This window comes from Polistes canadensis, unplaced genomic scaffold, assembly GCF_001313835.1.
Source record: "Polistes canadensis isolate GaletaPanama2010 unplaced genomic scaffold, ASM131383v1 scaffold_8, whole genome shotgun sequence".
Taxonomy (NCBI): domain Eukaryota; kingdom Metazoa; phylum Arthropoda; class Insecta; order Hymenoptera; family Vespidae; genus Polistes; species Polistes canadensis.
In genome coordinates this window covers 966,258-978,005 of record NW_014569555.1, presented here as the reverse complement: position 1 = coordinate 978,005, position 11,748 = coordinate 966,258, and the positions used below count along the sequence as shown (strand labels likewise).

The window sequence follows — 11,748 nt, the reverse complement described above, 5'->3', positions numbered from 1 at the left end:
AAAAAAAAAAAAAAAAAAAAAAAAAAAACAAGAAAAAAAGCGATCGCTCTTTCAAATAATCTATTGACTTTTGACCTATCTAGGAACTTTTTGTTCGCCCTATAAAATTATAAAATCTATATACAAGAGTAAAATAAATGAAAAACAAAAAAATATTTTTTTAAAAAAGGAAGAAAAAGAATAGGAAAACGAAGGGAGAAATGACCGATAGACGCAAAGGTCAAAGAGTCACGCGTTTTCGACTGGTCGCAATTTCAATTCTCATTTCTTTTTTCTATCTATCGTTCTATCCATCCATCTATCCATCGATCTATCTATCTATCTATCTATCTATCTATGTGAATATTTGTTTTGTTTAGCTTATAATCATATTAGTTCGAACGAAATTCAACGAAGCTAGCAACTCGTTCTATTTTTTTTCTCTCTCTCTCTCTCTCTCTCTCTCTTCGTTTTAATTTTGTCATATAGGTATAGATTCTATATTTTTTTGTTGGAACTTTTCTTACAAAACATCGAAATAAACGAAAGGTAATAAAAAATTATTAAATAAATTCAGGTCGCAATAATTGTATTACTACGTCGATCTCAAATGGTACTCAATAACAATCGATCCTTCAAATACAGTCGAAATAAAAATTATTATTACTAACATAGAATTGATTTAATTCGGTGTAACCTGTTTGCAAAATGAAAATTTTATTTTCGTCGAGCGCGAAAAAAAGAAGAAAGAATTTATTCGTAAGTATTTCGACTTTTTTTTATCTCGAATTAAATCGTAATTTTGTATTATTGTCATAACAATTTCGAATACGAAAGGAAAAATTAATCTATTAAAAAAACAGGATGAGTTAAAAATTAGTAGACGAATCAAAACGATTCCTAAAATTGTAATTTTACAATCTGTGGGGAAAAAAGAAAAACCAAATTTAGTCGAATTAATTTGTAAAATCAGTAAAGATTGCTCGATCCACCATGTATTTCACAATTTCTAAATGTAATACTTTTATAAATCATAATTTTATTCTTGTTTCAGTTTGAGACACATTAAAGAAATAAAAAAAAAAAAATTAATATTAATTTATTACAAATATTATATAATATAGTATATATATATATAATATTATATCCTAAATATCAATTTTTCTAAATAATTTTAGGTATTCAATTAAATAATAAACATATTTCCTAGTAAAAACACACCGTGAAAAAATATTTGTGTACGGGATACTAACCAGGAAATATCTTTCTTGTCTGCTTAATATTTACTCGAACTACTACCAGCCTTATCTCAGCGTCGAGTTTTCTTACGTAATAAGTCGAAAACAAAAGAAAACTCGAGGAAAAGAGTAAAAGGAATGGAGAAACTCTTCTTCCTCTTCCTCTTCCTTTTCCACCACCACCTCCACCTCTTTCTCGTCGTCGTTGTCGTTGTCGTTGTCGTTGTCGTTGTCCCAGGGCTTTCTAATTACAACTGGGGCTCCTACGGCGCTAATAAAGTGAATTTCAACGTTTGTTTTTCCACGTGTAAGCCGTAGTAGTAGACAGTAGTCAGCCAAACGAGTCTTGGATATCGACCTCACTTGCAAGAATTTAAAAAACAACCAACAGATCCGACCATCTTTTCCTTTGAGGATACATTTACGATACGACTATCATTTCTAATGTAATTTTTATCACTTAAATCGAAACATTAAAATAATACAAGGACATAACATATTTGTTACTTGATCGAAAAGTTTTCAATCTAATATAAAAACTCAATTTTGTTTTTTTCCACATAATTTTGAAACTTTTCAACACACCCTCGTATTATATGTATGCCAATAATTTTGAAAATAAACTAATAAGCTCTACAATTAAACAAATTGATTTTATAATACGAATCATTTTTATCTACAAGTAAATCATAAAATAAAATTGTTTTTTTTTTGTTGATTTAATCCATTTTCATAATTATTAGTACATATTAACAAAATATATGTTAAAATTTGTTCTTCTTTTTCCACTGTAAAAAAGATTGGACATTTTGTTAACGCGAAATAGCTTCGAAAGATAAAGGAAAAATAAAATGTTTGCTATCCTAGACATCGAAAATATTTCGAAGACAACTTTTCTTTCAAATTTGTCGTTGTAAATCTGCATTATATGCACACGCATATATAACAATATTCCTTAATCATTAAATATATAAGCAAATAAAATATGTAAAAAAAATGCTAGGACGACATATCCATTCGTAATAACAAAATATTAGATAAACTTAACCTAATTTCTGTATAGCTTCCGTTCGCATGTCGATTTCCAATGAAATATGTATACGGGGGCAGGTGAAAGAGGGGAACGATGAAAAGTTATAGGAAATAAAAAGGCGGATATAATAATTTACAATTCCGAGGGATGGAAATTTTAAAAACAAAATCAAAAAATAAAATAAAATAAGATTTGAAAAAATATACAAAACAAGACCCGAATCCATTTGTCTTTTACTTCTATCCGACATTGTTAAAAACATTTTCCTCCATTTAGTTGGAAGTTCTTAAAGAGAGTATTAGCAAAAACCGAAGAGGAAAAGAAAGGTAACATTTGTTTGGCGCCGTCACAACTATGGCGATGTTTCGTAAATAATGTTAGAAAACGTTTTTCTACTGGTCAGTAGTTAAACCCCACGTCAAGTCAGGCGCAAGCTGACTTAAGTAGAAAACTCAAACATAAAGAGGCGCCGAGAAACAGATTATTAAACGGTCACAATAATGAAATAAAACAATACAACAACTCAATAATAAAAATGGTAAAATGTATAAAAAAACGATTTTTAAATTAACAAATAATAATGATACTAATAAATAACGATAAAATTCTTTTTATAAAGTACGAAATAGAAATAATACGATCGTGATATATTATAATTTAAATCAAATATTACGTTCACGTTGTTGTCCTTGAAAAAAAAATTAAAATAAAAAGAAACTTAGGAAAATGAAATTATCTACTTGCATTTCACGTATTTAGATACGCGATAGACATAGATAATTTAAACATATATATATATATATATATATATAGGTGATAGAACATTTTCCTCGACCTTGAAAATACAAAGAGATATTAAAAGTCTCTTCTTACACAAGAGCAGTGTGACATTCAATACGACAACGTTATCGAAAAACGAGCTATCATTTATTTTTTCTAACCTTCGAATCTAAGAGATTCGAAAAAAAGAAAAGAATAATTTTCAATCTTCTTCTTTCTCTTTCGTTTTCGTCGAGAAAAAAAAAATATATACATATGCACATAAATAACAAAAAGAGAAGAATACCTTGGAGCTATGTACGTAAGTAGTAAACACGTACCTGTACCTGGTCGGGCCGACTCAAGGTCAGGTCACTAGGCCGTGGACACACACGATGTATGCTTTTCTTGCGCTTCTAGTTATGACGATGATAACGGTGATAATGACGAAGACGATGGTGTATCAATACAAATGAGATAACAGGTATGGTAATTGTAGTGGTGGTTCTAATGCTAATATCTTCTTCTTCTTCTTCTTCTTTTTTTTCTTCTTCTTCCTTTTCCACCACCTTCGTTTATACACACTTGGTTTAACTTCAATGTTCAATATTATTTCACTGATAATAACAAAAGAATAAAAGAAAAATTCGTAAATGTAAAAAATCAATGGAGAACATCGTAACTCGAGTGTTCAACTCCTCGGACAAGGGGTAGCGAGAGAAGAACATCGATGAGGTTATGTACGAGAACCTGCTTTTCTCAAAGGGTTGAACTCACTCTGATGAAGATGAGAGTATAAAAAGAAATAAAAATAAAAGGAAGGAAAAATTTTGTCAACAAACGTTCAACACCACCCTCGTGACACTTAAACAATCTCGTACCACACTGAGAGATGATAAATCTCTTATTTAAAACACGGCCTGGTTTGCTATTAGCGCGATGATAAGCCTTGTCGTGGGTCAAGGACCGAAGGACGAATTTAATACCGGACCGACCAGCTCCGAGCCGCTCGAGCTACGCCAACGTACTGCCGCGGGATCCATTTGTCGCGCGGAGTAACATCCCCACCACTCCTCCGTCGACCGCGCGACACCTCGGAGCATGCACCTCTTCGTCTTACCATCACTCTCACTCCCACCTTTTCCGCTCACTGCACCGTCCCACTACCAACAACCAGCTATCACAGACGAGGCCCGCGCAACGCCACTTCTCTATTTGTGCACATGCGCATTCACATTTTTCCTTATACCAAAGAAATACGAAAAATGACACATTCTTTTTTCTTCTCTCTTTCTTACCGCATTTCTTATTGTTCTTTCGATTTAATAAACTTGAACGATTATACTCGAAATGTTTACTTGTTACTTTATAATAGCAAAAAGATAAATAAAACTATTAATACGGCGATATTCAAAATAATTCGACCAATCGTAATCGTCCATTATGTTTAACGAATAAAACATCATGAAAAATGATATATCATTTTATATATTTACGCGTATGTATAAATACACGTTTTTTATACGTTTATTATATTTGAATTATTTTTTAAAGTAATGAGTTTTCAAAAATAAAATTTCTTACCATATCGAATTACTTTTGGATTGGATGTAACCTAAGATAATTTCGAAGAGGAATTTCAACATAATATCATATAGATTTTGTAAAGGATTAACCGCTGAAATTGATATGATTTCCTCGAAGATTTTATTTTATAACGGAAATATGATTTCTTAACAATCCGAGAGTAATACACTTGCGTCCACATTCGATGTACATTTAACATCGATACGCGGGAGAAGTGACGCGCGCTACAACGTTTCAACCAATCAGAAGCGAGTTCGTTTTTCAACGAGGATACGAATCGATAAGCGGTAGCCAACACGCGTTAGACGATGAAATACAGCGCCACCAGCATTTCATCCTTCTCTCTTCCTCTCTCCCTCTCTCGTTCTTACTGTATCTCTTTCTCTCACATCAGTGGCGGCCGTTTACACCAATCCTCCCACCAAAATGCATTGCGAAACACGTGATCACACATGACGCGGTAGCGACACCGTGCGTAAACGCAGCATACGTTTCTGCAAGAGAAAAAAAGAAAGAAAGAGACATGCGTCGTTAGAAATATGACGACATTTCTTCTATATATCTGACGATTCTGTTGTCTGTATTCATGCGCTAGCTAGCTAGCTAGCTGGCTACAAACAGAAAGGAAGATAGGAACTTAATGACAAATCAATATAATACGAATATACAATATCTACGATTGTTACACCTAACACAACAACGTCAAGTCAAAACGCAATCTGCGTATTGACCTCTATCTTTTTATTTCTAACTAGAATAGACGCTATCTTTCTTCGTATCAAAAATAATAATAATAAAACGTTTAGCAGAATCTAAGATTTATCGTGCGACATGATTTGACGATTCTCCTGTTTCCCTTTCTATCTATTTGATTAATACATTCTAGTTTCTTTTTTTGGCACGCAAAACGGACGTTTATAGAAACATTTCTTTTTAGTTTTTATTCCCCTTTTTTTAGTACTAACATAATAATCGAATCCAAGAGATAAATTATTATCGACCAAACCTTAATTCAAAAGATTTATTCGAATTCGTAATAATAATAATAATTATTATTATTAAATCGACGTATAGGATACTAGCTGGAAGAAATCAATCGCTGATTCGAAATACCGTCAAAATTTTGGCGCGAAACCGCATCACACCTCTGTACTAACATAAGAGAGAAAAAGTATGTTCTAGGCGGCGCCACATGACTTATCGAAAACAGAAAGGCAAACCGGTCATGGGGGGCTAGTTAACGACTGTACGCCGTGCTTGTGAATACGGTATTTTCTCTGCCAGGCCAGGCCAGGCTAGTTGTGCCCCTGATATACCATTCGCACACGCATATATACATTTATATATACATATAACATAACACACATACACATATTACATATACATACGGGAATATATACTATAGTACTATACTAACGGAAAAAAGCAGGAACGACGACTTATCGCCTCCGTTTTTTTTCTTCCCTCCCTGCGAGCGTGTGCGTGTGTGTTTTTTTTTTATATAAGATGGGAGCATATTTAGCGAAACCTATTACCAAGAAGATTTCCTCCGACAAAGTTGGAAAAAATGTAGCGTTCGGTGCGAGTTCCATGCAAGGTTGGCGTATCAGTCAAGAGGTAAGGGAAAAGAGAACTCTCTAAAGAATTCTAAAGAACCCGTTGAGAACGGGCTGTTGCAGTTGCACCGTTACTTTCATACTTTTACTTCATTATTATATTAGAATGATTTCGGTTAAGGAACTATCATTAATTCTACCGACCGGTACAACACCGGTGATGATTTATCATCCAAATATACTATATACTATTATTCTTGATGCCGTTAACTTTTCAAATTTTATTTATCGATATACAACTTATACACACATATATATATATATATATATAGATATATATGTATGTATTTATGTATATGTGTGTATATAGCTTTTTTAGATTTAAATATAAGTTTAACATACTCGTATGTATATCTTTCTCTCTCTCTCTCTCTCTGTCTCTCTCTCTCTCTGACTTTCTGATTATAAACGTAGCCCGCATTTCATATATATTCGGATATTATTCTAATGAGTTTTGTGCATGTTATATATTTTCAAATCATCGAATTGCACATTCACTACTTTGCGTTTTTTACTTTTCATTTTCTTTCCTTTCCCTCCTTTTTCTGTATATTGATTTTATTTATGTTTCTTGGTGTATGTGTGTGTTAGTTGTGTGTGTATGTGTATGTGTGTGGTGAATGTATGCTTTAATCCATTATTGTATATCACAATTATTTTTTTAATTATTATTATACATATATATATATATATATTGTATGTATATGTATGTATATATATATATATACAATTATATTATATATGTATATATATATATACATTTTTTATATATGCCTATACATCAGCTTATGTTTTCAGAAATAATTTTCAGAGCCCTGCATTTTGGTTTCTATATTTGCTTTTTATCAGATCCTTGATGTACTTGTGTTGGAAACATTTTGGTTACCACTCTGTTTCATTAAATTTCATATATTTATTTGGTTTAGTTTACAATGGATAAACAAATGGTTCATAACCTATTATTATTATTATATGCAATATGTCTGATATTTTTCCTATTAAACTGTGTCAGCATATTCTATGCAAGAGTATAAGAAAAATATGTTATACAAACATAAGTCGTTTAAAGCTTTATTCAAAAGATAAAATGCAAATTGATATGGTTTATTTATTTACTCGTAGGATGCCCACAACTGTTGCATAGAGTTTGACAAAGATGTTTCCTTATTCGCTGTATACGATGGCCATGGTGGACATGAGGTAGCAACATATTGCGCTCGTAATCTTCCCAATTTTATTAAAGAAACAGAAGCATATAAAAAAGGTGATATTAGGCAAGCATTGATTGATGCCTTTTTGGGTTTCGATGCTACACTAGCACAGCCTGAAGTAGTTACTGTTCTTAAAGAACTTGCAAATCCATCACCTCCAGGTTGTGAAGAGGATGAATTTAACGACACTGGTGCGTTTTTTATTGCACTAAGTATTTTTATTATGTCAGGTTATACTTTTATATACGTAATGTTGCTCCTCTTGTATCTTCTGAGAAATACTCTATTGCAATTATTTAATTATACGAAGAAATATTTAATAAGATTATCTTCACCGCCTATTGTCTTACGCATAGATGAAGAAGAAAATATTAGCGATCTACATTTAGAAGCTGCAATGCCGGTAGATCAAGTTATAGCAAGTTATCAGTCAGAGATATGGAATCTTCAGGCTAATCATTTGGCAAATGAGAAATCTACCAAACTCGCGCGTCCATATGTAATGGTAAGAAAAGGAAAGGATAAAGCTAGTTGTTCGTCATCTGGTGCTGGTTGTTCATCTTCATCATCTGCATGGAATACAAATGAAGCCGATGTTAGTAGCTCTAGCCAACCATGTCGTTCCTCTATGTCAGTCACAATGAAAAAGAAAGAATCATCTGGGAGTAACGAAGCAGAGCAAGTTCTTGACTCTACCACTAGTAATGGAAATATGCATGCATCTGTACCTGTAGTGTCTACTGCTGATATAGAAACTGCTAAATCTGCTGACATGCCGGATAGTTCAGAAGATGTCAAAGAAAAAGTATCCAGTCCTGGAAAGTCGGCATGTTCGGTAACAGTTACAAACGAAGTTGAATTAAATGGAGCAAAATCAAAAAGAATAGAAGGTGCGGATAGTAGTAAAGGAGGGGGTGACAATGTATCAAGCAGTTCTTGTACACCCGTAGAAAATGGAGATGCTGGACAGCAGGAAAGAATAAGTAGCAGTGGTCGAAGAAGAGTTCAATCAAGCGAGCTTTACCAAAGTTTTTTAAAGAGAAAAGATGATGAGTTGGAAGGTGATGATGATGATGATGAAAATGATGAAACATTTGATGGAGCCCTTGAAAGGTATAATAACTTGTTCGCGTCTGGTACTAAACTACTATTTAACTGTAATGAAAACTGTCACATGAATAAAATTAAAAGTTATATTGTACAAAAAATAAAATAAATAAACAAATATTGTAAAAAGTAAAGATTAAAGCATAATAAAATTTCAGTGATGAAGATGATACAGAAGATGTTGATGAAGATGAAAGCGACGAAGACGAAGATAATGAAGATGAGGATGAAGACGAAGATGAGGATGAAGATGAGGACGAAGATGATGAAGACTCTGTACTAAATTTGGAAGAGGTAATATAGTTCGCAAAGTATCATTGTTTTGATAAGAGAATAAATTTTGTAAGAGAAAATAAAATACTTATTGTATCTCTTATTTTTCTTATATAGCCAGGTGCCGATAGTGGATGTACAGCAGTTGTCGCCATACTCAAAGGAAACGAATTATACGTAGCTAATGCAGGAGATTCTCGATGCGTTTTGTGTAGGGATGGTCAAGCTCTTGAACTCAGTTTAGATCATAAACCAGAAGACGAGCCAGAAATGGAACGTATTATAAAGGCTGGTGGAAAAGTTTCGTTAGACGGCAGAGTGAACGGTGGCCTTAATCTTTCGAGAGCACTTGGAGATCATTCATACAAAAGAAATACAGTTTTACTACCACAAGAACAAATGATATCTGCGCTTCCAGATGTAAGGCATATTACCATTGAACCAGAAAGGGATGAATTCATGATATTGGCTTGCGACGGTATTTGGAATTTTATGTCGAGCCAGGGTGTTGTACAATTTATCAAAACGCGTTTAACCGAAAAGTATGATAACATTTCTAAAATTTGCGAAGAGGTAATTGATTTACATTTAATAATATTTCTTATTTTATTATATGTATTCTAATGATTTCTTTGATCTTTTGTATTACAGTTATTTGATCATTGTCTCGCACCGGATACTTTCGGCGATGGTACAGGATGTGATAATATGACAGCAGTGATCGTACGATTTAAACCACCATCCTCGAATGCAACGAACGCAACAATAGCCGAAGTTTGTGTAAAAGATAAAAGACCATTGTCACCTTCTAGCCCTAATAAAGAGAGCAACGATTGCTCTACCGAGGAAAATAGAATGCAATCTTGCAAACGTCTTAAAACAGAAGCAGCTATTTAAATTATCAACTAAAACATTGATTTTATAAACTGCTGATCTCCTCTTCTTTCCAAGAGCAGATGGATGAATGTGAAATTCATTTCCAAACAATGTACTGCATTGTAAAAAACTGTTCATTGAAGATGAGTGTATAATCATTAACGTACAGTAACGATTAGTTACTACATAAATGTGTGATGAAGGAAGAGAGTGTGTTAGTATGGTGGCTGTTGGTTATAGACTGAAAGATATTGGAGCACATGAAGATGATACGTTGCTTCTTTCTTTTTTACGTTTTATTTACAAAATATAACGATCGGAAGTATATGTGCATTCATGTCTGAAAAGGAGAATACAAGAATTTTTCTTGTACTTTTATTTATTTCTTTTCTCTTTATTTTTAGTAAATCAGATAGAAAACACAAAAATGTTAAAATGCTACTTTCTAAAAGTCACAGATTCGGTCAAATTTCTTTAAAAAGTTAATACACATCGTAAATTATATATAAATGAAGTATAAATCTTAAAACATAATTTTCGTTAAAACAATAATCAAAATATGAAAATTGCAATCATACATCTAATTTCCAAAGTTATGGTTGATTTATTTAAATCTTTTTTTCTCTCTCTCTCACTCTCACTCTCACTCTCTCTCTCTCACTTCTTTTTTTTTTTAATTATTTAATTTAACTTTCTAAGTAAAGTTAATCGCTTATCATCTCATTTGCTCCATTAATTTGACGAAATATGCTCTTTAAGTTGTTAGCCTACTTATAATATAGTAAGTATATGTAATTGTACATATTTATAAAATTTAGGGTATAGGATTTATATTTGTAATAATTCAAAACACTATACATACACATATATATAAACACTCACACACGCAATACTCAACATAAACACAAGTACACAAACAGACACCGTTTCTTATCTTTACAAAATAAAGTTTATTTTTGAATCCCTGGGGTACAATGGTTGAACGGGCATAATCTTTGAGCATAAAAAAAAAACTTTCATTGCAGAATTAAAACGTCCGCTTATCAGATGTTATCGTTCTATGGTTTTTTGTATTGATGATATTGTTAACAGAAAAAAAAAAAGAAAAAAAACGTAATAATAATAATATTAATAATAATAATAATGATATTAATAATAATAATAATAATAATAATAATAATAAATAAATAGTAATCTCACGTTACGTTACTTCGAAAGTGCCATCGCACTTTTGTCAATGAATTCGAACGCTCCTCTTTTATGTAGAAACTAATACGATGGATAATTGAAATTTTTCATCGATAGTATTCGATATATTTACTTACATAGAGAAAAGATCAATCTGAAAACTTATGTATAATATAATATACTATACTATACTATATTATACTGCATAAGGGCATCTCGTGTGCGAGCATTCATCACTTGTGACATATAATTATTGTACGATAGAAAATAAGAAGTAAGAAACAATCATTTCTCGACAACAAAATGTAAATATATGTCGCTCCCATTTAACTGTATCAATTCGATTACGTTCATTGATTTTATCGAAAGAAACAAATAAGAAAAAAAAAAAAAAACAATATGTGGAACGAAAGACCTAATTAAAACAAAACAAAAAAAAAATGCAAAAGCACAAAACGTTGTTATGGTGCCTAAAACTGTAATCGCTGCTAGAAAAAAGAAAAAGAAAAAAAAAAAAAAACAAATATAATAACTCGATGATTCTCTCGTGTCGTAGAATATTCTCAATGAAATTGTCAATACGGTTTGACAAACTGTTTGTAGATTTTTATAACGATACTCGTGTACGAGTCTCCAGAGTATCGATTCAAAAAAATAAAACTGATGTGCCTTTTCAATTCAGGGGTTTGTCAACTTAACCGATATGTGTACTGTGTAACTCTTGACACCATTATTATTCTTATTAAGAAGGGTTCTCTCGTACACCCCCACCCTACCACCCTCAACCCTTCAACACCCCCAAACCCCCTTCATGAATTCTTTTAAGCTACAAACTTCGACTCAAACTTATGTACAAAATAGTAATATTCTGATTCATAATA

The 11,748-nt window shown here is 32.1% G+C and overlaps 2 protein-coding genes across 2 annotated transcripts in view; one reads left to right on the top strand and one right to left on the bottom strand.

The window, feature by feature from the left end:
- LOC106791895 (heparan sulfate glucosamine 3-O-sulfotransferase 1) overlaps positions 1–4,138 on the bottom strand; it is a 65,184-nt gene extending 61,046 nt beyond the window's left edge. Inside the window, exon 1 of the mRNA XM_014757897.1 lies at positions 3,351–4,138. The gene's annotated coding sequence lies outside the window, so the exon portion shown is untranslated. The remainder of the gene's footprint in view (positions 1–3,350) is intronic.
- A 1,665-nt stretch (positions 4,139–5,803) lies between these two features.
- LOC106792012 (probable protein phosphatase CG10417) lies at positions 5,804–11,565 on the top strand. The gene is made up of 6 exons (XM_014758106.1): positions 5,804–6,213; positions 7,335–7,614; positions 7,780–8,536; positions 8,689–8,824; positions 8,921–9,376; positions 9,455–11,565. The coding sequence occupies exons 1-6, from the start codon at positions 6,103–6,105 to the stop codon at positions 9,698–9,700; spliced, it is 1,986 nt and encodes a 661-aa protein (XP_014613592.1). The 5' UTR covers positions 5,804–6,102; the 3' UTR covers positions 9,701–11,565.
- The last annotated feature ends 183 nt before the right edge of the window (positions 11,566–11,748 follow it).